This window comes from Filicampus tigris, chromosome 8 (assembly GCF_054856515.1).
Source record: "Filicampus tigris isolate MCC_2025a chromosome 8, RoL_Ftig_1.0, whole genome shotgun sequence".
Taxonomy (NCBI): domain Eukaryota; kingdom Metazoa; phylum Chordata; class Actinopteri; order Syngnathiformes; family Syngnathidae; genus Filicampus; species Filicampus tigris.
In genome coordinates this window covers 3,758,010-3,782,334 of record NC_141224.1, presented here as the reverse complement: position 1 = coordinate 3,782,334, position 24,325 = coordinate 3,758,010, and the positions used below count along the sequence as shown (strand labels likewise).

Below are 24,325 nucleotides of genomic sequence, written 5' to 3'. Positions count from 1 at the left end.
CCGGATTCGCTGCTGCCCCTAGCAGGACGTGGGCGGTGACGCATCAATAAGGCGACGCCTCGCACTTCTTGACAGGAAGGCCAACATTTTCAAACTACAGTGCAATCTATATTTGCCTTTCCTCTTACGCGTGACACTAGTCACATTCGATTGCGGCTCAGTCAAACCTGTCAAGCAACAAAAAAGAAAAAAAATGAACATATTCTACATGAATTTCACATTATTATTTAATCAAAAGAAATGAGCGGGCCAAATTAGCTTTCTTGCCGTCCTCACACAACACATGACTTTTATTTTTATTTACAAAATACATGGGTTTCTTAAAAAAAGGATAACAAATGACTTGTTTATTTAAAAAAAACAATGACTATTTTTTCAGAAGAGATGTTTTATTTTTCAAAACAAATCACTTATTTTTCAAAACAGATTACTTTTTTTCAAAACCAATGAGTTATTATTATTATCATTTTCTGGTTTTAATTTCTTTGTTCTAAACAACTTGCTTTTATTTGATCTGCTGTGTGACATCACGTGTACGCAGCAGAGTCATACTACATACACGCACAAAATACACACAGCATAACATTGTCTTCGTTCCCATAATGCAGTGGAATGACGACAATAGGATGTTTCTACCCTCAGCAAAAGTCAATCCGGAGTTTCACTGTGGCATAAAAATATTGCATTTTGTGCCGCATCATTCAACCGATTGTGTGTGCTTTGAGTTTTGTAAAGGGAAAATGACAGCATCATTGAACATTCATATTTATTTGTTTCTAAAAGTTTTCAGTTCAGAAAATGGCCTTCCATTGGACAGACTTGAGGAGAGCCCAAGACAGCCTTCACTGGCGTTTTGTCGTTTCCGTCTGCTACACCCATTTTGATGATTCTGATTGGCCACAAAGGAAGCAAGTAAAGTTGCCATGATGGGATGTCGCTAGCTCGCGTGAACGTTTAAACGTCGCCTCGCACTTCCTGCAGTCAGGTGCGTTATGCGTTAATTCTGCTCACCGCGACCATTCAGGGCAGGGTAGTGGCGAACAAGTCCGCCTCGCAGACCCCAGCTTGTGGGTTGGAATCCAGTTGAGGCTTTGCTTTGTTGTCCCAAAAACAGCTGAGCATGTTAGCATCCAAGACGCCACATTGTCTGTAGGTGCATGTGTGTGAGGATCAACGGGCCTTGGTCTGCATTCAGTTTTGTCTGCCTTTGGCCTAAAAGCGAACGGGTGACCATTTGTCTCCGTGTTTCTTGACTCGGACTGGCGGCCAATGTGACCCAGGTAATCATCCCTCTGGTGAAGGTTTGCGTGAGTGATTGACATGTTCCAGGTTGGCGGCGGTGGAAAGGCCCGCGTGGCGAGCGCCCATCCCAACGGACAAAATGGAATGTCGTCGTCACAAATGGGAACGGCAAAAGAGTCGACAGCAAAGCAGCCGGCGGCTGTTTATTAACGATTGATGGATTGGCACGCTCGTCACGGAGACAAAGAAGAACGTCGACGCTTGCGCTCACCGAGCCGATCCCGCTCGCTTGAACCTTGATCCGCAAAAACACACAAAAGAACAGAAAGGCGGTCCCTGGCCGCACCGAACCTTCGGCTTCTCCTCAAGTTAGTTATTGATCATCTTAATTTAATCGTCTTAAAAAATCATCAGCAATAAAAAAAATAAAATAAAAAAAAAACATTCTGGTCATGTGACCTCTCCTCACTTGGTCTTGACGTCTTTGTCCACATCCTCCTGAAACAACAACAAGATCAACATAAGATCCGTCCAACTATCACGAAGGACATTTTGTCACGTGCGACGTGTCCTGATAACGTGTACAGGTCGTACGACAAGTGACATTTAATTTCCAGATTGGATCGCAGTGACATGCTGCGATTTGTGATTTCTTTTTTGCAAATCCACACTGTGCATCCCTCAAGAACTTAGTCTCGGGCTGCCCCCCCCGTAATGTTTTCATTTCTTCTGTCGTAAAAGACGATGACACGTTCTGTAACCCTCTGGTTGGTCCATTTTTTTTTTCTGTGTTTCTCAATCGAATTGTGTCCTTTCCATTTTGTTGCACCTTGTGCAGGCACAAAAACAATAAAGCGCTTCTGATTTTAATTCTGATGTGAGGTGTCCTAGTGTTGACATGTCCAACTGATATTTGTATGACCTGTTTTAGTGACCGACGTGATGGTGTGACTGGTTCTTTTGACATGTGGAGTGTCCTCGTGACGTGTGATGTGTTTGCCTTTGACATGTGAAGGGAACCAGGTGCTTGTAGTCCTAGGGACACATAGCATGACCTGCGACACGTTCTTGTGATACATAGCATGTACAAATGACAATGTGACCTGCAAAGCTGAGCCGCTTTATGACGGACGGCCGTTTTTTAGGCGCTAAACGATAGACGGGATACTTTAATAGTTATAATAGTTAAATAGATGAATAAATAATAAATATTTTCGGAATCCCATTTTTTCCCGTCTATGTAATCGTCTATTTACTATTTGGTTCAGCCGGACAAAATGGCGGCTTAAGCGGACCGCAAATTTTTTGTAAAACGCCCAGCTCTGGTGACATGCGGTGATGTGATGTGTCCGAGTAACTTGCGTGACGTGCCGGAGTGACTCGTGAGATGTCATTTGGACATTTGACATGAGTCCTCACGGCATGTACGACCCCCTTTGACATGTGACGCGTGTGGTGACTCACGTAGGCAGGGACAGAATTGGCTTTCCAGAATCGAGAGTGCGTGGTGTAGAGCGGGATGTCGTCGGGGTTGTTGTAGCGCCCCCTGTTGCAGCAACACCAAAACATCTGCCAGCCCAAGAAGACACCATCATCATTCAATATTCATCCAGACGTTTCAAGGTCACTACTAAAATATAATACAGTAATGCCTCCATCGCTGGCGGGGGCATCGCCTAACCGTCACTGAGTTCCCATCTGCACGTGGTGCCAGCGCGTCACTCGTCGGCGACAGCCAATCGGCGTCGAGAACATAATCGTCACATCACACGCAGGCGCCGCACGAGCAGACGCCACCAAACAAAAACAACTGACACACACATGAGGCACATGTCATTGCGTCTTTGGGACCGCAAGGTACACAACACTTTTTTTATTTTTCATTTTTTCCTTATTCGGCCGTGTGTCAGTAGTGCGGCGCCTGCGTAAGTCCGTTCTCGACTCCGTTTGGCTGACTTGGACCGACTGGGACCACGTGGGTCATTTATACATGCAGACGGGAACTCAGTGACAGGCGATGCCCAGCTCTGCGTTCCACAATAATCAAAAATGCACATGCACATGTACAACATCAAATAAGCCTAAAGCCGTCACTTTCTGTGGGTGTAAAAAGCAGGACTGAAGAGGAGTTGACATTTAATGATTCAGTAATTCACCAAAACCTAGACTGAGCTTCAAATAGGCCTACTTCCCCAAAAGAGAAATAAAATAACTTATTAATTTTCCCCCAAAATCTGCAAAATAGCAGCTGGAAGCCATGATAAGGTGGGTTCGCTGTATTTTTTTTTATACATGATTATGATTTAAAAAAAAGATGCGCTCACCATGGCAATGAGCATGAGGAGGAGGAGCCCGAGGAGCACAGCGGCCAGAACAAGAAGAGCGATTCCCCAACCGGGAACGCCGCCACCACCGCCCGCTGGATGGGAAGTCTTGCTCGTGGCGGCCCCTGTGCTTGCGGACGTGGCGTTGGCGGCCGTTGTCCCGTTGCCGGTCGTGACACTGACGGCAGCGCTGGCGTTTGTCGCCGCCGAGACGGGAAGCGTGGTGTGCCGCTCGGTGTTGTTTGGCGTCCCGCTTGTCGTCACGACAATTGTCGACACGTTGGTCGACGTGCCGGCCGTCACCGGGCCGGCCGTCGGCGGTGTCGGTGGGACCGTTGTCATGGAAGCGCCGCCCATGATGGAACACACTGCAGGCATGTTGAGACACACTGCAAACGTCACAACACACACGCGCACAGAAACACGGCGTGAACTTTGACCTGTGAGCTGACCTGTGATCCCCATGGCGAGCAGCGTTAGCGTTGTCCACATTCTTGTGCTGAGTGCGCGTCTTTGCGTCTGTGTGTGTGTGTGTGTGTGTGTGTGTGTGTGTGTGTTCCCTTTTAAGTCAGACACCTGTGCAGAGGCGGCGCCAGAAAGGGTTTGGGGCCACACCCCATCACACCTGCAGGAACACAGCACCTCACCTTGGACACACTTTGTATGTGCACTTTGTCTCACACATGCACACGTGTGTGTGTGGATGGAAGTATTCCAATGTTGATCCCACCATCTCATTGGCCCCACCCTCTACACGCTCCTGGTCATTGGTAGTAATCTACGTGCTCACAAGTTTGTGTGTTTTCCAAACCACTCATTGTATATGTGTGTGTGTGTGTGTGCCAAGGTTATCATAGTTAAGAAAAATGAACAATAAGCGCAAACTAAAATTGAATACATATTTTCGTAAAAGCCAAAAACGAGAATGTTTCTCAAAAAAACAAAAACGTTTAATAAATTATTTGTGTGTGAACGTTTTGTGTTCAAAACCATTGTAAAAAATGTCCAAGGTTTTAGTCGTTGCTAGGCTACCCACGTCATAAACTTGTAAGGTTTATTTAATCCACTGCAGCTCGGACGGTTTTGCCACACGGCACGCCGAACAGCCCGTTGGGTATTGTAGTTCACTTACTGTGTGTCGTCTGAAAACAACGTCATTGGGAAGCGTCTTACGCGGGAGGCGTGAGACCCCCAGCGAGCGGCGGCCGCGATTTATGCTACTTCTCTTTAGTCGCTCAACACAGGCTGCCGGTGTCCGAGGTAACGTGTACTCTTATTTACTTTGCTAAAGACTTTCGGTGGGGGGAGTTGCCGCTAAAATAAACCTCGAGTACGAGGATGAACTTCGCCCCCTGTGAAGTGAAGGCATCGGCGGCGATCTTGCGTTTCCACTCGAATACGGGCTGATTTCGTTGCAGCACTTTTCACTCTATTTTCTGTCTTGAAGTATTTACTACACAACAGTTATTGTGACCTCAGTCATGCACTCTCCAAATGCCACATATATAAAAAGACTCAAACAATGAACAAACCCACTCGAAAAATGAAAACTAACTGAATTTGAAAATCAAAAGTTCAGAATGACATAAAACGTAACCACTACTATTTTGGCCCGTCCACTCAATTTGTGTGTCAGTGGGTATGCGCTTATAAACCTGTGTGTGCGCGCGTGTTTGTGACAATGACGACTGGCATCACGTTGCTCTTTGTACTTTTTATTTATGAATTGATTGATTGAAGACAGAATCGATCACCAAAAATCACCAGGCCGTTTCCATATTGTGATTGGACGGCGAGTAATGACATCGCACAGCAGCGATGATGTCATCCCAGGGGTGGGGTGGGTGGAGATGTCACGGTCAGTTGTAGGCATCTTTGTCGCTCTGCGATTGGCCGTTCGCCGCATCCAGCGGAAGTTCAGGGTCGAACGTTGGCTCTGCCCCCAGCTGGCCTGCGAACAGAGCGAGGTGGGGGTGAAAGGCCGCCCGGGCGCCACGGTCGCCGCGGGGTGACGTGACGGGACGGGACCGACCGTTGGGCATGAGCAAGTTTGCCAGATGCTTCCAGAAAGAGCAGCTCCTCTCGCGCAGGCCTTGCTTCTGGCTGAGTGCGGGACTTAGCTCCAGAAAGGTGGGCGGAGCCCCAGAGGAGAGGACCGGACGCCAGCGAGGCAGAGAGGTCGCCGGCCACGACGCCGACGGGTTGGGATTGCTGAGAGCGAAAGAAAAATGGCCATATCGTAAGAGTTGGGCCGGGTGCCGCCTTTGTCACTTTGTCCGTCTGCCGGTCAGACAGATGAACAGTCGCTTTGTCATTTGGTTTGTTTTGGGGTTTGTCAGTCAGGCAGCGAAGCAGGCAAACGGGCAAAATCGTGTCTGTTGATCAGTTGTTTCGCCGGTCAGGCAACTGTCGCTCCGTCACTTGGGGAGTCAATTTGGGTGTGTGTGGCCGTCCGCGTGTTTGTCGGTTTGGGCGCGGTCACCCGCTCCTGACGAAGTTGGCCACGTAGCTCATGACGGCCAGCGAGAGGCGGCGCTCCGCGGCGGTGAAACGCGGCGAGACGATTGGCTGATGAGGCGCTCCGAATAGCAGCTGCACGTCCGGCGGGAGCGAAAGGTCGGCCCTGCGAACAGGAAACGGGACCGGTGAGGACCAGGCACGCGTACAGGACTGGACTCGCTCGCTCGGGGAAGGTGAAGCCACCGGCGGACATTTTTCGTTGCCACTCACTCAGCCTGCCTAACTTGAATACATTGACGTATCTGCGGTGTCTTCATATCATTTTCTGTGTGGTGCGCATGGTGCACGGCCAATATATCTCAGTATATTGGTGCTTGGCAACAGTGAAGTTGGCTCTTTGCGAGGCTCTCATCGCCCCATACAGGAATTCTGGCGTCAACCGCTGACAACCGTGTTTGCAGCCAAAAGCCAACGCAAGTTGTCAGTCAGTAAGAGAGGCAAGGCAAAATGGCCGCCCTCTGTCTTCAGCCGGCAGGGGCCTATTGATCGTCCATATTGACGTCTGTGGTCATGACGGCGAGCGGACTCGGCACCTGCTGGCGCTGGCCGGCTGATGGTACAGGAAGACGTTGGCGCCGTTCTTGGTGTAGTGGTCGGCCATCCGCAAGGTGGGACAGATGATGAACAGGTCTCTGCAACGCATTCAACGGGGCTCATTTGCATCTCCTTTGATCAATAGCGCTCAAGACACACCCCACCGAATTTCCTTTTGAAAGTCAGTGTCTATCGTTGCAAAGGTAAAAATTGTTTGGAAGAAAAGTTGAAAACACGTGTCAGGTGAAATGAGATGATTTGCTTCCATTTTGGATATGATCGCTGTCATGTGAAAAACACTTATCTCCATTTTTTTTCCTTTTCTTATTTTTACATGAATGGTGTTCCCGCGTTACAGACATCGCATTGTGAAAATTTTTTAAAGTTTCCAAAATTGGAGATATGTTTTTCATAGTACAGCGACGATATGCTGTCCGATAGGACATGGACGCGCATTCTGACCTTGTGGCGTTGTCAAGTGCACGTGAGAAGAGGTTGTATCCGGCGGGGGCGGAGCTATGGTCCAAAGAGTAGAACCAGGCGGCCGCCTCCTTGAGCAGCGAGCTTCCAGAGGCTCCGCCCAGCGAGCGGCTCAGTGCCTCGTAAAATGCCGTCTTGCCGCCGCCGCCGGGCAGCGCCGCCGCAAAGTCCTGACGGCACACAACACAACGCGCGGGTTCAAAAGTGGGCGTGGCCATGATCAAGATGATATGGGAATGTTTACACGTGCGAGTGCATGCATGCTCTCTGTGTGTGTGTGTGCGCCACGCCGTGACCTCCGACCTTGACACTTTGCATCCGGGCTATGATTCCGTCATGCTGCGACGTTCCAAGTAGGAGGTCGACTCTGCGAAGGGACGCCGGCGCGTCGTCGTCGTCCCGGGGCGGCGTGGGCCCCCACGAGCGGAACGGCCCCCCGGCCGCCAGCAGCTGCAAACGCAGGGCGTGGCGTGAGGAACGGCAACATGGCCGCCTGGGTGGGCGGGGCGTCGTGGCGCACCTTGGTCTGAGCGGCGTTGAGCGCCTGCACGGGCGCCGCCCTGAGGCAGGCCGCCATGCGGCCGTCGTCGTCCGTGGCGCAGTCCAGCTCGCCGGCCAAGCGCAGCGTCAGGCGTCGGGCGGCCGACGGCGTTTGGAACAACGACGGCGAGAACAGCGAGCCGCCCTGCGCGTGTCACACGGACCAACACAAACGGTTCAAGTCAATATCGCGCACAGGTACGCACAAACACACACATGAATAACACATTAAAAAAACCAGGGATGTTCGATACCACATTTCTTCTGTATTATACAAGTATACTCACTGATAGTGACTACCGATACTGAGTACCGATAGTAGTTTTGATATCTAAAATTTATAACGCAGATGATGATTCACCCATGTGTCAATGTGCCGCAGTATAGCGCCAACTACTTCCAAGGCGGACTTGCTCCGTGCCTCCAGTATCACTGGCCTGTATCGGCAGCCTCCATTAGTACCCGATACCTTCAAATATGGCCGGTATCGACCAGATACCGATACCTGCTTTGGCTCCTCGCCCATCCCTGACAAAAAACGTGCATGAATAACACGTACACACATTTTTTGCTCACACACATATACAAATCATGCATGCACGTTAATGCACACGCGAATAATAACACACGCATGGGCAGGGTTGACGTTTGTAAGAGTTTGAAAATCTCCCGTCAACATTTTTTGAGCACAGTCCCAAAAAAAAAAAAAAAAAAAAAAAAAAAAAAGCACAGCCAAACGCACGCAGTCGCTACTGACCATGAGCAGCATGCGGTGGAAAAGCGGCGCGCGGCGCATGAGGAGCAGGCTGACGATGTCGGCGCCGCCGCGCTCCGCCCCCACCGTCACTCTGCTGCCGTCTCCGCCCAGCGCGGAAATGTGGGCGTTGACCCAGCCCAGCGCCGCCTCCTGGTCCGACGCGGCCCAGTTGCCGCCCGACGCACCTGCCGAGCGTCCGCGTTAGTCATGGCTGGCGTGTGTTTGCCGTCTGCGCAAGGTTGTGTACGCGCGTGTGCGTGCTTGTACGCGTGTGTTTAACGTGTGTCCGTGTGTACATAACGTGCATATTTTAGTGTGTGTGTGTTTGTCTATGTGTGTTAGTCACAGGTGTTTGTTGAATCTGCGGTTTTGGATGTGTTTTAGTGTATAATCGTGTTATTCATGTGTGTGCCCCCGTGTGAATGAGAGTTTGATGCACGTGTGTGTTTGTAAATGTGCCCCTGTGTACATAAGCATGTGATTGGTGTGTTGTGTGTGTATACGTGCGTGTTACTATATATGTGTGTGTACACATGTGTTATTTCTAAACGCGTGTGTGTGTGCGCACACAGTACGCGTGTCCGTGTGCACGCCGACCTGTGCTGAGGAAGCCGAGGGCGCCCGTCCTGTATGCGGCCGTCACCACCAGCAGGTTTCCGACCGCGGCAAGGGCGGAGCCGTCCGGGACGGCTCGGCCGTGATCGGTCGACGGGTTGATGAAGAAGAGCAGCACCGGGACACGCCCCGTCTGACGCACGCGTGCGCGCAAAAGGTCAGCGGATGTCCCTTCGCCCCATTGGCTGAGAGAGAGGCGTCGGTTACCGTGGCGACGGGCCTGAAGACGTTGAGGTAGAGGCAGTCCTCGCTGGCGGCCGCTCGGCCCGGTTGGACACAGGCGGGCCTGGGGGACGCACGGGTGCGTCAGCCGTGTTTAGTTAGCGCGGCCGTCGGGCACGCCGGCACTTACCGCGCTTTGCTGGCGTCCCAGGTGCCCGTCCAATTGGCCGGCTGCGCGCTTCCAAAGCGCAGCGACCCGACGGGCGGCCGAGCGTACGGGACGCCGAGGAACTGGAGCACCCGCCTCCTGTCCGAGCCCAGCGACGTTTCCGCGGCGATGCCCCGGAGCGTGCCGTGACCCGCGATGGCCACGCTTGTCGCCGACGACGACGCTGAGGATGAGGTGACCGCGCGTTACGAACACGCGCGCGGACAAGTATGTCTATTTGTTGAAAAACACACAAGCGGGTGAATAACGCACACACCCGAGAAGAACAGACCCATGGTCACACAAGCACGTTAATACACGCACACACACGCGTTGATGCCATGCCCGTCTACACGTCAAGAACACGCATGTACAAACGTGACTCATTAAGAACATGCACACAGGCCGTGGTGACGCAGAGCCGCGATTGGCTGACCTCTCCTCCTCAGGTACACCCGGGGGGCGGGCTCTCGGACCAGCAGCCGGCAGGAGGAGGCGGGGCTTTCGGAGGCGGGGGCGGAGCTTAGGCCACACACGGCGGAGTCGGGGTAAAGCACGCAGCGGGTGGCAGACTCCCGCTCGGCCAATGAGACGGCGGCGCAGGACTCCGCCTCCTGGCAGGCTGAAAGGGTAAGTGTGGAAGTGTGAAAAGTGTTGGCACGCGAGGGAGTGACATCACCTCATTCAACAAGTGCCAAGATGGTTGTTTGGGAGGAGGCGGTTCGTAGTTTCAAGCCCACAGTCAACTAGTAGCGGGTAGTTAGTTGGCGACTACATGGTAGGCTCTTCAAAAAAAAATGCCCATGTGCAGTGCTGCGGGAGTGAGCCTCGGTTACCATGGAGACACCAGTCCCTCGTCCGGAGCGGATCGGCGGCGATGTCGCGGCTGATGTGGACGACATCATAAGAAGGCCATTGCTCGTCCAGCAGAACCGCCGAGTCGGGCAGCGGGCTCCACTCGTCCGCGGACACTATTAGACGGCCACACGACGGACGCCGCTGAGAGAGCAAGTCCTGGCGCGAGCTAACTTTGGCCGACATCACCGATGGCGGCGGCGGCGGCGCACCTTACCGTTACTTTTCAAAGTTGGCAGACTGAAGGCAGGGCACAAGGCTGGAGACAAAGTCCACTGATTGACTGAAAACACACACACACAAGCATGCCGCTCACACGCACCGCTTGTGTGTCAGGCACGCGCACGCGCGTGTGAGGTGTGAGCGCCCCCTACCGGGTTTTTGGTACCAGCCGAAGGGCTGCGGCCACGTTCCGACCTCGTTTTCCGGACAATCCGCGATGGTCCAGGAGCTCCGACGGTCTTCGGCGCACGTTTGAATGCCCAGGCTGATGAGAGTCACGCAGGCCACAGCCGTGCCGCCTGCACACCAAACACGCGCTTGCGTGTCACTCACACGTCTGCTACACGCGTGCTACATCTGTGCGTCGGCCGCGTCTCTTGCGCTCGTCATGTGGATGTTGTGTGTGTTTCGCTTGTGTGTTACGTTGCTCTTTAAGTGTCGTGTGGCTCCTTGCTACATATTTGTTGTGTGTGTGTGTGTTTACTTGCGTTACGTGTGCTTCATGTGTCGCATTTGTGTTTTTGTTAGCTGCGTGTTATACGATTGTTACGTGTTAAGTGATTTACAGTTTTTCTTCCACGTGACATGTGCACGTCACATATTTGTCCTCTGAGTGTGTTGTGTGTGTTACAAGTGTTTCATGTGCACGTTATTTGTGTGACATTTTTGTTACACGTGTGTTAAGGATATCCTAAGTGCTTTTGTTACGTGTTAGCTTTTTGTTGTTATGTATTTCTTGCATTTGAGTCGCGTGTCATGTTGCACGCGTGTTATGTGCGGGTCTCTTTTTTTTTTTTTTTTTGCTTTGCTTTTGTGACTTGTATGTTGCATTTTGTGTCCGTTCCGTGTATTGGTCATGCGTGTGACAGCATGACATGTGGTGCAAATGATCGGTACCATCTTTGGCGTCTCTGATGAAGCCGAAACCACGGCAACAAGCGTCCTCATCACAACGACGCTCGCAATCCATGAACCTACAAACATGCACGTGTGTCACGTGTGAAATACGGATGAGTGTTTGTGTGCGCGTGTGTGTGTGTTACCCTTTGGGCAGCGGCGCGTTTGCTTTCACGTTAACTCGATTGCGCACAGAGTAAGAGACCATCTTCTTGAAGGAAACGCGCTCATAGAAGCTTTTCACCGGACCGCCCAGATCCACTGCGCGCACACAAACAAATGACAGATGACAGATGCCATCATGCGTGACACATGACGCGCGTACCCTTTTTGCTGAAGGCGTTTTTTGGCTTCCTGTCCAGCAGGAGGCGACACGGGCGTCTGAGTGGCGTGTCGTAGGCGCCGCACACGCCGCTGTCAGGAAACAGGAAGCAGCTGAAGAAATCCGCCGAATCGCCGTCGTTCAGCTCGGCCACCGAGCAGCCGGGCTCGCCGTCGCAGCCTAACGCCAAAACACCAGGTTGGTGTGCGTGTTCGTGTGTGTGTGTGAGCGTGAGCGAGCACGCACGTGTGAGACACCACAGCAAAGCATTCTGGGAAGTGAAGCTCTTCTTGTTGAGCAGGAAGGACAGGACAGGAAGGGGCCTCTGGGTGTCCACCAGCACGTCGTCTTCGGACAGCGACGTGAACTTGTTCTGCACTGAACCTGCACGCGCACACACATTCAAATTATACTCACACACACTCCACAAAAAGGTAGTTGAAGGTACAAACCATCAAGAGGTTGCGACAAGTCAATGCTGACGGCGCAGGAAGCAGCATCGGATTGGTCTGCAGAAAGGGAAGAAAGGTCATGTGACGTCATGTCAGTCACTGCTGCGCGGCGGAAGGACAACGTGGCGCTCTACCGGTCGTCAGGTAGATCGCTTGGAAGTCTACGATGGACGCCTGGTAGTCCTTCTTGCCCGTGTTGGAGGTAGGAAGTGCTGACTCAGCTGGTGGCAACAGGTCAGACTGCTTATACAGTATATACATATGTACGTGTATATATGTGTGTATACAGCAGTGTTTTTCAAACTATTTTGAGTCAAGGCACATTTAACTCATTGAGAAAACATTGATACTCAGTGTGAAACATGGGCCTGTTTGGATAAACACGCATCACTAATTCGCTAATCTCAAAACAAAGACTACCTGCTGCTGCCACCTGCTGGTACGGAAGAGTACTACAATGTAGTAAAGACATGATTACGCTGCCAGGCGCTAGACCGCACAGGCACACAAATTGGATCATTTCCCACGGCACACCTGACAATATCTCGTGGCACACTGGTGCATATCTGTCAACTTATACGTTTCCCCCGTATTTTATACGTTTTTTGATTTCAAATTGTGTACGCCGTGTCACAATTTTTGTACGGGGAAAAAAACATTTTAAACTCGTTTTTTGTTAGACCGATCTCCTCATGCCCATTTCGGCTCTAATCCGGAGCGTCTGTTAGCGATGCCGACTTCAAAATTCGGCCGACTTTCACGACCAATGCCCCCCCCACCCGTTGAGCGATAAACACTATGTAAGATTCTATATAGAAATGGCCGTTCCGTTTCCCTCACCTCTCCCGCTGAGCGATAAATACTGTGTAAGATGATACACAGAAATGTACGGGCAAATTACAACTTTTGTAAGAATCAGCACAGCCCGGGGCTGACGGGTATGCTGCTGGTTTGCCGCGGCACACAGTTTGAAAAACACTGGTACACAGTCTGTAGGTGTTAGTGAGTTTTTCTTAACGTTCTTACTGATGGTAAATATTTGTCCTCCAAAGTCAAACAGGAAGTTGCGCTGCTGCTTGTTGTATGTGAGCCCCGCCCCGCAATTGCGATTGGCGGTGCTCTGTCCAATCACGTCCCAGTCTTGCCGGCCGCACGCCAAGACGGACGGCGCTCTCAGCCAACCGCAGAGCAGAGAACCTGAGGGGGCGGGGCAGAAGGCCTCAGACGGACGATTAGGCCCCTGAGTCACATCGCCATGGTAGCGTACCGCCGCTCGACTACACCGCCACGCGCAAAAACACCAGCACGTGTCAACAACAAACAAAAGAAGACGATACGGGCTCACGCGACTACAACACAAGCACGCAACACAACAACAACAATACAACAGCCACACACAAGCGCTCCAAAAGACAACAATAGCACAACCGGCATCGCCACGCACGGACGCACACTTGATGCCGTACCGCCGTTCAGGCTGTTGCGGTTGAGGATGAAGCCGTGGCAACAGTCGTCACGGCGACAGCTCAGCTCGCAGAAACGATGGACGTCGGCTAGCGATGCGTCGACAAAGACCGCCGTCCGAAACACGCCGGACTCCGCCTTCGCCATCGATGACCTCATAAAGCCAGAGGTAGACTCCGCCCCTGAAACACGCCGGACCGTCTTAACATGCTCACACGCGTGCTTCCTGGTTGCCATGGTTGCTTACCCATCTTCCGGATGACCAGCACGTCGGAGGCCCCGCCCCTAATCCTCACAAAGCACCTCAACCAATCAAAGAGCTCGGCCTGACTGTTACCCAGAAACCCTTTCACCTGCACACGCACACGCTGTCAGCGTTTGGCGTCTGTGAGTGCGTGTGCGTGTGCGTGCCTGCGTGCGTACCTGGTCAGACGTGTTGCAGTGCGTGTTGAGAGTGTGTGTGCTGTACGCTTCACACTGGCCGCCGGACAGCGCCACGTGGTGGCAGGATGTGTCCATTGCACACGCTGAGGGACAAAAACACATCGCAAGCGCGCACGTGATTGCGCAACAACACACTTTTTGTTTACGCTTTCTCAGCTGCAGCTGGAACGAAGCGCTTTACACAACACAAAGCAACAAACATGAACAATAACACAGCAGAATACATCAAACATGAACAATAACAACACGCATACAGAACAACTATTTTGGTCACATGACAACTGAGTAAGTAGCAAGAGGAAAACAACATGCATCCTACAGGCAGGCAATTCCAAAGGATTAAAAAAAAGGAAACTAAAACAAATTGTAAAAAAAAACATACCTGTCAACTTGTACGTTTACCCTGTATTTTATACATTTTTTGATCATTTCAAATTGTGTACGCCTTATAGCAATTTTTGTACGGGAAAAAAACAATTAAAAACTCGTTTTTTGTTCGACCGGTCTCGTCTTGCCCATTTCGACTCTAATCCGGAACGTCCGTTAGCGATTCCGACTGCAAACTTCGGCCGACTTTCACGAGCAAAGAACCCCCGTTGAGCGATAAATACTGTGTAAGATGATATACAGAAATGTACGGGCAAATTACAACTTTTGTAAGTTTCAGCACAGCCCGGGGTTGACAGGTATGAAAAAAAAAACCTGTAGTGCACAACTAGCACACGATTAGGACCCAATGTGTCAGCTTTCGAGACTGCCTTTTTTTACTGACATGAAATATTGAAAAATGGGGAGAATGACTATTTTCGGTATGACACAACGGATGTTATTTGTACAAACTGTGCCTTACCCTTAGCACATGTTCTGAGGTCAGAGGTCATGCGCTGCAGGACTTCCGTGTCTTCAGCTCCAAAGATGACCTCTGACCTGGGGACAGCCCGAAACCTGCTGAGGACTACACGTACAAAAACAGCCGCACACATTCAGTACGCAGATGTGCTGCGTGCGTCAAAGTAAATCTTGACTTTTCTTTCTCTGTCACCTGAGCAGTCGGCATCGGTGAGGGGCGTGTCACTTCTGCTCCAGTCAAGCTCCGCCCCCTCGCTGCTAAAGCAGCTCCACCTGCCAGACAGGAAGTCGGACTGAGCCGGCAGGAAGTCGCCCACCTCAGAGCAGCGAAGGCCACGCCTCTGACAGTCTGTCACACCTACGCACGCACGCACGCACACACACACACACACACACACACACACGCAGTGAGTCCGCGTATGATTGTGTCGGTCGCGCAGATGATTGACAGCTCACATTGATTGATGGAGAAGGCTCCCGGAGAGGAGGAGGAGCCTCCGGGACACCGGTTACACAAGTCCCGCCCCTCTGTGTCCTGATAGGTTCCCTCAGGACACAGAAGACACGCCCCCTCAACGGAGTAGCTGCCAGCGGGGCAAACGACTGCGCACAAAGACGATGTCAGCCGGGTAGTGTCGTGGCAGCGCCAGTCAACTGGATCGATTACGTGATGACGTCATCAACGGACTCACCGCAGCCTTCGCCGTCGTCACTGAGTCGGTAACCGTGGGAACAGCCCGCTCGGGGCGGCGTCATGGAGACCAGCCGAGGCGGTGAGGTGACGTTGACGTGCTGAGTCAGCAGACGCTCAAAAGGCTCCAGAAGGCGCGAGACATTCAGGAAGGTCGCTGGTGCGTGGCAAAATGTCGTGTGACGTCACAGGAAATGACATCACGCCACTCTCATCACACACTTTGACTCACCAATGTCGTGAAGAGCAGGGAGTTCGGAGGTCGGGAGGTCAGACATGAGGGCGCTCCAACTGACCGTCACGCTCCACGTCGCGTCGTCGTCACAACGCACGCGCAATGAAGAGTCGTCACACAGAGACACGCTGCGCCCCGACACGGGGAGCTTCGCACACACAAAAGCAGCGTTATTTGCTGTCCTATTTGTGTGTGTGTGTGTGTGTGTGTGTGAGTTTTGACCTGAGCTGAGCAGAGCCCCCTGCTGGTCATGTCACGTAACAGCTTTGCGTGTATCGCTTGTGGGTTCCAACATGGCGCCGCCAACGACCAAATATGAGACGCCCACACACGCTGAGGAGGCGCACTGACTACACACACACACACACATACACACAATGAGTAGTACACACGTGTGAGGAAAGCTCTAGAAAATTTGGTCAGGTTCAAAGGTTGTACTCTGGCAGGCTTCAGGCAGAGGTCGGAGGTCACCCTCCCACCGGCGATTGATCGTGTCGCACGTAAAGCTGCGGACGGGAAGCGAGTTGTGGTAACCGCGGTGACACGCCAGCTCACAGCTTTGGCGGCCATCTTGTGCTGAGCGGCACACGAGGGTGCCGCGGGCGATGGCGGCGGCGGGACAAATGTCAGGACCTGGAGGACACAAGGCCACAAGATGCACTTTCTGTCGTGTGCAACAGGTGGTGCTAAATTAGCACAAATGCTCGTGACTCCCTGTCATGTCCGCTAGGTGCCTCTGGGCTCAAATGATGTGTTAAATGATTCAGCACGAAGATAATAGGTGCTAGCACATTAGCTTTTGATTTCCCGAGACGTGGCTAGAGGGCGCCGTGGTCCAACGTCGACTCATTTAGCCCAATGCTAATTAAGTGAACAACGCTGCCAATGTCATCCATCAGATGGCGCGAGACCTCAGCCCAGGGAGCGCTTACGGTCACAAGATGGCATGCGCCCCGTCACGCTGAGTTCCCGGGTTCCCGCCACTTCCCGTCCGTCCTCAGACACGCACCAACAGGAAGTGACATCGCACTGAAGAGGGACGAAGGAGCCGCCGGGGCCACACCGGAGACCCTGAAGCTCACACCAGCTGGGACCTGAACGCAACACGGAAACACGATTCAACTTCCTACATGCTTCTCGAGGTCTGGAGCACATTCGTCACATTTCCAATCGGTTCAATGGACAAAGTTGATTTGAGTGACGAGCGTGCGAGCGGGGTCACAGAAGAAATCCTCAAACATGTCAAGTCAAGGAATCACTGCAATGTGCGCGTGCGCATACAGGTGAGCTGTCCATCAGGGCCCGCGGTGGCATCTTGCAGGCTCTTCCCGCTCACAGGGTGCACGCACCAGCCTGCAGCGCCCTCTGTCTGCAGCACGGAGAAGCGACCATCCTGACCGCAGTCACAAAAACACTTCTCGTTACATGGTTACATGGCTCTGGCCAAAAGTCAGTGCTGTGTGTGTGTGTGCGTGCTTACCTTGTCACAGTGTGGGCGGTACCCCGAGGCATTAGCCATGATGTCAGAGGCTTTCATCCAACCAGAGAGCAGCGAGTGACTCTGAGCTCTCTGACAGCGAGTGAGACCTGCACCACACACACGTCCACTTTTTTCCCCCCGCTGATTTTGTGCGAGTGTTTGTGTGCGCTTGCGTGTTATCTCACATTTGACCAGAGGGAGTGAACGACTGCTCAACGATTCCGGAACATACTCGCCATCTTCATCAACACACCAACACTGACCTGAACACACACGTACGTGCAGACATTGATGCGTGTGTGAGGGTGGGTGTGTGTGTGTGAGCGTGTTTGTGAGACCTGTGCTGTGGTAACATTGCACGGGCCGCCATTCGCCGTCGTTGTCACACTGCGGACTGAACGGCTGATAGGCGAGACGTCCCGCTGGCCGCAACATCTGCATGGCTGAAAAACAACGAGGATCAGTACAAAAATGCAATGCATCATTAATCGTGGGGCTGACGTTCCAGTTCAATAGACAAAATCCACAAAGTAACGACCAAGTGCTTGTTTCATTGTTTGTATATATTTTAAAGTTTCATACTGTCATTTCGAAAGAATTTGAATTTTAGTCCTGTCCTGACAAAATATCAACAACGTCATAAGTGACTCGTCGACCGCGACTTGACTTTCATCCGCAGGCCACACTCGGGAGTGTTTTGGGGGAGAAAAAAAAGTGTTGTTAAGCCACTGACAGTTGTAATACCAGTGCTAACCACAAGATGTCAGGCAATTCTCACCAACGCCTCCAACCCCGAGGCTGCAATTGTACATCAGAGAAGAAGAGAATTTCTTCACACACGGACTCAAAAGTACATAAACAACGGCCATTTGGTTTGTTTGTTATTCCACAACGATGTCAGTTTGTTTGTAGTGCGTGAGGAGTAAATGGATTTGTGTCCTCCAAAAGCGTTGATGGAATCAACACTTCACAGTGTTCGAAATGTTGCGTATGGTGGCTTAATTGGACAAGCGGCTGTTGACGGACTCGCCTTCCGGAGAGGATTGTCTGCCTCGTGCCAGGTGAGTGAGCCAGCCTATTTATGCAAGAGCTGATCCCTTTGCATGTGTGAGGGAATCCTAGTATGTGCTTATGTTTTTGTCGTTGAGCAGTGGACCCTATTAAAATATGCATTTGAACATGAAATATAGAAGACAACCTGTTGTGGTTCGGTAAAAATCGGACATTGCAAATGTCATTTTTGTCATACATCTAGTTAGGACGTTTGTGTTCCTATATGGCCCCCCAGTAACGCCGATGACAAATTGTGGCCTCCTCCATGGTTGATGTCGCCTTTCCATGATCTATTAGTTTGTTCGTCCATTTTCTAGAGCGCGAGCTACTCCTAGGTTCAGACCACACATGAAATGTCTCGCATGCTTTTGCTCACCGTGCAACCAAACAAAGGTTGCTTTTTCGTTGTTTATTTTGTTTTTTTAATCTTTATTTTGGCTGTGGGTCTGTGCACGTGTGACGTAAGTCTATTCTGGATGCCGCGTCGCCACCACTAAAAGTCCACTTCAGCCTACCTCAGCAAAATGAGCAAAGCTTTCGCTTCAAACCCTTCATGCACGCCGCCCGGCACGCAACCGCGCAAACTGCATTGACTACATACACTCTAAAAACAGCTCGGTTAAAAATAACACTATTTAGGGTCAAAAATGTATCGATCCACTACTTGAGTCAATTTGTCCCAACTTTCTGAGTTGTTTCCTGCAAAAAAACAACAACAAAAAGGCCGACATGTTAACCACTAGTACCCCATGCTGCCCCACACTGCTCCCATTGAAATGTGAAGTTGAATTTGATTTGATGAAGAAGCCAATCAGACTGTCAAGCGTAGGAGGGCGGGACTCACTGGAGTAGGCGGCCAATCGCAGCGCAGCTTTGGAGTGGCTCAGCAACCAATCAGACACCTGCAGCACCTCCTGCGATTGGGCCACCAGCAGCTCTTCCGGGGTCAAACGCAGACCCTCGGCCAATAGGAACGCCAATCCGGCGGGGATGTGGGAGGAGTTGGAGAGAGCCACCGCGTCGTTCACTTCCTGTCTGAAGGTCGCCACTGCCTGGAACGCCATCGAGCACTTGCCTGCGCGTTAGCAGGACAGCAAGTCAACACCACTTTCCAAATAATGGTGGTAATCATCATCTTTGGTTTTCTGACCTGAGGAGGAGCGAGGATTCTGAGGGCTTGTGTCACCTGAAGGACAACAAAAAGAGGAGTAAGGATAAGGAGGCGGAGAGAAGGCAAAAGTAGAAGAAGAACAAGTTGAAGCTGGCTCAGCGTGTCTGGTGACGTTACAGGCTAGGTGGCCGCCAGGTGAGGGCCCAGCGGTCGGCGCCCCCAGTCGGTCCACACAGAAGCACCCGGAGGTTCCGCACTGCAGAGGCAGGAAGCTTCCGTCCCGCGAACACGCCGGAACGTAGACGTCGGCCCCTGCCGCCATCTTGCCTCTCACGCGCAGGGCCGCCGCTCTCTCGCTCTCGCAGCGTGTCGGACACGAAGGCCGGACGCCGTGCGCCCGCGTCCCGGCGACCTCTCGGCCTTGCGGGTTCACGCACCAGCACTCTCCGCCCTGACACTGAACCTCTCGGAAGGAGCCGTCGGACGTGCAGCTAGGAACGAAGATGGACGCCGCGTCGTCTCGGCTGCCGGCGGCGGCGACGACGCAGGAACGGAGGACGGGCGTCAGCGCCTGGAAGAAGACGGCAACCACGCAAAGATGGAGGCGCGCTGACTGGAGATGACCATGCAGATGACTCGCCACATTAGGCTTGCATGTTAGCATTAGCATTTGTATTACTTGTGTTTAACCATTTTGGTTAAAGTGGAAGTCAACCCAAACATATTTTTTTCAAGAATATGTTCCCAGCAGGCCCACTAGTTGAAACACGGTAAATATTGCGTTTGTGGAATAAGTGTTAATCCACGTTTTTAGCCATATGTGGGGGCGGCCATTTTGTCTTCTGTTGACTGAAAATGACATCACAACTGCTCACAACAACCAATCACAGCTGACCTGTTTTCTGAATCTGACCCAAGATTGGCCGTTGTGAGCAGTCGTGATGTCATTTTCAGTCAACAGGAGACAAAATGGCCGCCCCCAGAGATGGCTAAAAACGAGTGGATTAACACTTATTCCACAAACTTTGCAATTCCCCCCCCAAAACTTTGAATCTTGAATTTAGCCTGAGCATTTCGAATGTAACATTGAAAATGTAACATTTAACATTAACATGAATTTTAGCAATGCCGTTCCACATTCCAGTGCTTTGTTGCATTTGTTATTCATGCACACACCTGACGCAAGGAGGCGGATCCCGAAGCGCTCATTAGGGTGAGTCGGACAGCGGCCAGGAAGTCCTGGTCTTCCAGGGCACGGCTGACGGCGAGGACCAGCTTGTGATGCGGTTGCGGGCGGGCGGCAGCGTCCACCCGCACGCCGCCCCGCGTTCCCACCGCGCCGCTGAGGTTGAAGCTGGCCGCGTTCTTCAGAAACTTCCCGCCAAACAGAAAGTCCTGCAGATGGCGAGGGGAGGAGCCGGCCAGAGCCTCCAAAGCCCCGCCCACCGAGGGGAAGAGCCCCTGCAGGACGTCCGCCATGACGGAAAGGAAGGACGGGGGATCCGCCTCCACCGGAAGGAGAGCCTCAATCGGTCGCAGGAGGGCCTGACAGGAAGGCGAGCGTCCCGCCGACGACGCGGCGGGAAGATGAGCTTCGAGAGGACCCGAGAACAAGCGAGAGAGTGACGCGCGACGAAGCGAGACGCAGTCCTCTGGCGCAAGACCTCCTTTTGCAGGCAACAAAACAGACGAAGTTCCAGCGTCGGTATCAACAGACATTTTGCGGAAATTTCCACCCATCCATAGACATTTGGACACTCACCGCAAACCAGGGAGTCTCCGTGCTGCCGCGTCCCAGGAAGTTCCGCCCCCGTGGGGTCCACGCACCAACACTGCCCCCCCTCCTGGCACTGCTTGGACGCGAAGGCCCCGTCCTCCCGGCAGGACGGCACAAAAACGTCGGATGTCGCCCTGGCCGCCCTGCGCTCCTCCTCGCATGCCGAAGGACCTGCCGGGATCAAAGCGTTGCTCGGAAAGCCCGCCGCACTCCACCGAGGCCGCCGCACTGATGAAACTGATGAAACGCGGACGCCGTCGGGGATTTCCGCACGTCGTCTCGTGGATAAATAGGTTGCTCAAATGAGACGCGGACCGACGACGATTGGAGCTGACCATTTGGTCTTTTAGTGAAACCAGAGTATGTATTTTCCCTCTCCCAACACTTCAGCTATGCAATTACGCTATTAGGCTAACGATATCTGACCACCTTCATAAACGACTAATTACACGGTTGAATACTTGTCTAACTTACATCGGAATTGTCCACCGACGGCGAGGCGAATTCCCAGCATCCTCCTGTGAAGAACTTTGAAAACCGTCGACTCGGCGAACGAGCGAGCGACGCCCGCGCCGGAGAAGGCCGAGTCGTACACGTCGGACAACAGCAGCTCCACGCCTGTAGCGGAACATCAGCAAATTGCGCCGTCTTCGTCATCATCGTCGTCATTATCGGAGGGGCGGGGTTACCTGTGTCGGCCGTCTCGCGCCCCCTGCTGTCGGAGCAGAAGCAGTAGGCGGAAACCAGCGGGAAGGCCTCCCGGAAAGATTTGAATGCGGTAAAGGCTTCTGGGAATCTGCCACAAAAACGAGACAAATTGGCGCCGTTTGCAACTTCCTGGTTTGCGCGAGAGGACGAGCGTGCGCTCGGCGTGTGCGTTACGCGTTGAAGGCGTGCAGCATGTCCAGCTCTCGCCTGTCCGTCTCGTTGACGAGCTGACACTGGATGGGAAGGAAGTTTCCGCCCTTGGAACACTGCGGCGGCGAAGACCAAGACCACGAAGGTGACGAAGACGAGACGGCGCCGTGAAGGAGACGACGAGAGAGCGCCGAGCAGCTGCCGGGACCTGCGGAGGCTTACGGGTCAAAGGCGCCTTGTGCTTGTGCCCGTGCGTGTGTGCGTGTGCGCACGCACAGCTCTGCGGCGTCCCCGTCTGCCTGGTCCCATACAGCTCCATGCCATCCTGGTCCACACACCAACACTGCCCCCTGCTGGAGTCACACTGCAGCGGCAGGAAGTGACCCGACGGCGAGCATCGCAGGGCCGACTGAAGATGGCACGCCGACGCGCCTGACGGCGAGAGGACAAACTCAGTCTCCGCCCGCCATTGGCTAGCGAGTCAGTCAGGCGACCGTCAGTCTTACACTGCGGAATGGATTCGGCGGTTCGAGTCCCGGACACTTCCCGCCCTTCGGCGTCAACGCACCAACACTCCCGGCCCCGCCCACTGCACTGCACAGGCCTGCACGCATAAGCGTGAACGCGCGCGCGCGCGACATCACTGAGGGCAATGTAAATAATTTAACGTTTGATCGATCGTGATTGAAACAGCGTCATGATTTAATGCTGCAGTCAAGTTCAGTGTGCTGCTCCTTCTGCTGTGCCTGCCTTGACCACAGGGAGGCGGTATAATACGGTCATGACGACACAAATGAAGGAGGAAAGACTTCTTTGTCTACTACTGCTCAGTAAGTATGTTGTCATTTCTTGCAAAACGGGTTCGCGTTCGAGCGGCGACGAGCGACGGCGCCGGCCGGCAAATACCTGAAGCGTCCGTCTTGAGTGCATTGCGGGCGGCGTTCGGGTTGGCGGGCCGCGGCCCTGGCGGCCTCGCATGGCGTCACCGTCGAGTCCAGCTGATACTCTAAACCGCAACAAGAGCAACACGGTCAGGTAAATGGCTCATCACCACGGCGACCGCAAGATTTCCACACCTCGCACGCGTCTTCAAAGACTAACGAGTGCGTGTTAGGGCTGCGCGATTTTGAAAAAAATTGCGATCAGGATTGTTTTGATAATAATTGAAATCACAATTATTCAAACGATCATTTATGTTTGGGTACAAAACAAGAAAATGTTTAAACAAAAAATATAAAGACCAAATAAAATAGATACAATTTATTATCTTTTTTTTTTTTTTTTTTAGATAAGGTGCAAATTTTTTTTATTTGTGTAAACAAACATTGGATGAAATAAATGAATATTAATAATTGTTTTTTACGTTGTGTGTAATAATCGTAATTGTAATTGAAGTTCGATTAATTGCACAGCCCTAGTGCATGTGGTGGCAAGCAGACAGTTCTCTTTGATAAGCGTCCCATGAAAATACATTAGAGGATCTTTCCCTACTGAAATGAATGCAAATGTCTGTTTGTGGCCCATTAGCACCACTCGGTGGTCTTGTCCTTCCACTGCAAGGAAACCGATGACAAGTGTTGTGATGTGTGTGGGTGCCATCTAGTGGCCCTCGTCAGAAGCACACGTCGGCTCTCCGGACATAAGAAATGGTCAAGCGGCAACTCATGTCTTGACAAAGTCTCAAGTCCAAGGTCCTCGTATCTCAAGGGACCGCCGTATGACCCGAGGCCCGACGAGGCCACAGGAGCCTTTTTGCGAGACGCGGCAGCGGAATAACAAAGTGTTTGTTTGCGCGGGCTCATGAGCCTCACCTGAAGGCCGGGCGCAGCGTGCGGGCGAGCGGCAGGCGAGCAGCGCCAAGGCGGCGGCGGCGGCCAGCAATCTCCCCATTGCGGTGGTCCCGAAAGACGGCAGTCTCGCCATCGCGGTCGTTTTCGGCGCTGAGGCAACGACGGCGGCGCCGCTGCTTTTAAGGCGGCCCCAGTGCTGAGTCGGCGCCCTCGTGCGTCCGTCCTGGCGGCACCGAGAGTCGCCGCTCGGCGGCGTGACGTCTCGCCATTGGGCGAGAGGCTTGGAGGGCCCACTTGCGATTGGATGAGAGCTTTTCAAGAGGACCATGAAGAGTTCCAGAGGTGAGCACATGGAACATGTTTGTTTTGGCCACATCAGTCGGGTTTTTTTTTTTTTTTTTTTTTTTTTTTTTTTATGCATATCTGGACAGTTTGCGTTGCAA

General features: G+C 52.4%; 2 protein-coding genes across 3 annotated transcripts; both read right to left on the bottom strand.

Moving 5' to 3' along the window:
* Positions 1–428: 428 nt before the first annotated feature.
* LOC147143065 (uncharacterized) lies at positions 429–4,154 on the bottom strand. Of its 2 annotated transcripts, XR_015087851.1 has the most exons (6): positions 4,019–4,154; positions 3,567–3,934; positions 2,707–2,811; positions 1,712–1,740; positions 1,012–1,537; positions 429–889 (listed from the first exon to the last, which is right to left on the bottom strand). XR_015087851.1 is itself a non-coding variant. In XM_086038316.1 (5 exons), the coding sequence occupies exons 1-5, from the start codon at positions 4,056–4,058 to the stop codon at positions 1,510–1,512; spliced, it is 570 nt and encodes a 189-aa protein (XP_085894442.1). In that variant the 5' UTR covers positions 4,059–4,154; the 3' UTR covers positions 429–1,509. The 2 variants fall into 2 exon arrangements, 1 of the variants encoding a protein (XP_085894442.1); XM_086038316.1 differs by having other exon boundaries at positions 429–1,537.
* Positions 4,155–5,271: 1,117 nt separating this feature from the next.
* On the bottom strand, positions 5,272–23,982 carry tg (thyroglobulin). Its single transcript, XM_086037766.1, has 49 exons — positions 23,904–23,982; positions 22,999–23,098; positions 22,599–22,696; positions 22,369–22,524; positions 22,117–22,300; positions 21,924–22,030; positions 21,709–21,852; positions 21,220–21,405; positions 20,634–21,124; positions 19,635–20,028; positions 19,497–19,532; positions 19,191–19,421; positions 17,632–17,736; positions 17,479–17,556; positions 17,294–17,400; positions 17,095–17,206; positions 16,746–16,907; positions 16,252–16,446; positions 16,036–16,163; positions 15,811–15,961; positions 15,580–15,735; positions 15,344–15,490; positions 15,081–15,245; positions 14,889–14,993; positions 14,018–14,121; positions 13,842–13,947; positions 13,597–13,776; positions 13,157–13,327; positions 12,265–12,351; positions 12,131–12,187; positions 11,925–12,062; positions 11,682–11,858; positions 11,503–11,617; positions 11,357–11,433; positions 10,612–10,758; positions 10,455–10,520; positions 10,219–10,353; positions 9,819–10,004; positions 9,365–9,566; positions 9,220–9,298; positions 8,995–9,145; positions 8,398–8,582; positions 7,621–7,785; positions 7,404–7,550; positions 7,083–7,270; positions 6,620–6,718; positions 6,049–6,189; positions 5,599–5,777; positions 5,272–5,517 (listed from the first exon to the last, which is right to left on the bottom strand). The coding sequence occupies exons 1-49, from the start codon at positions 23,980–23,982 to the stop codon at positions 5,426–5,428; spliced, it is 7,191 nt and encodes a 2,396-aa protein (XP_085893892.1). The 3' UTR covers positions 5,272–5,425.
* Between the last annotated feature and the right edge of the window lie 343 nt (positions 23,983–24,325).

What these genes read in the sequence shown, in the direction of transcription:
- LOC147143065 (XM_086038316.1), bottom strand. Translation starts at nt 4,058, where the DNA reads ATGTGGACAACGCTAACGCTGCTCGCCATGGGGATCACAG. An exon ending in TCCTCATGCTCATTGCCATG is followed by an intron (nt 2,812 to 3,566) that starts GTGAGCGCATCT and finishes TTGGGCTGGCAG; the next exon opens with ATGTTTTGGTGTTGCTGCAA. An exon ending in CCAATTCTGTCCCTGCCTAC is followed by an intron (nt 1,741 to 2,706) that starts GTGAGTCACCAC and finishes TTGTTGTTTCAG; the next exon opens with GAGGATGTGGACAAAGACGT.
- tg (XM_086037766.1), bottom strand. Translation starts at nt 23,982, where the DNA reads ATGGGGAGATTGCTGGCCGCCGCCGCCGCCTTGGCGCTGCTCGCCTGC. An exon ending in TGACGACGGCGAAGGCTGCG is followed by an intron (nt 15,491 to 15,579) that starts GTGAGTCCGTTG and finishes CTTTGTGCGCAG; the next exon opens with TCGTTTGCCCCGCTGGCAGC. An exon ending in AGCCTTCTCCATCAATCAAT is followed by an intron (nt 15,246 to 15,343) that starts GTGAGCTGTCAA and finishes GTGCGTGCGTAG; the next exon opens with GTGTGACAGACTGTCAGAGG.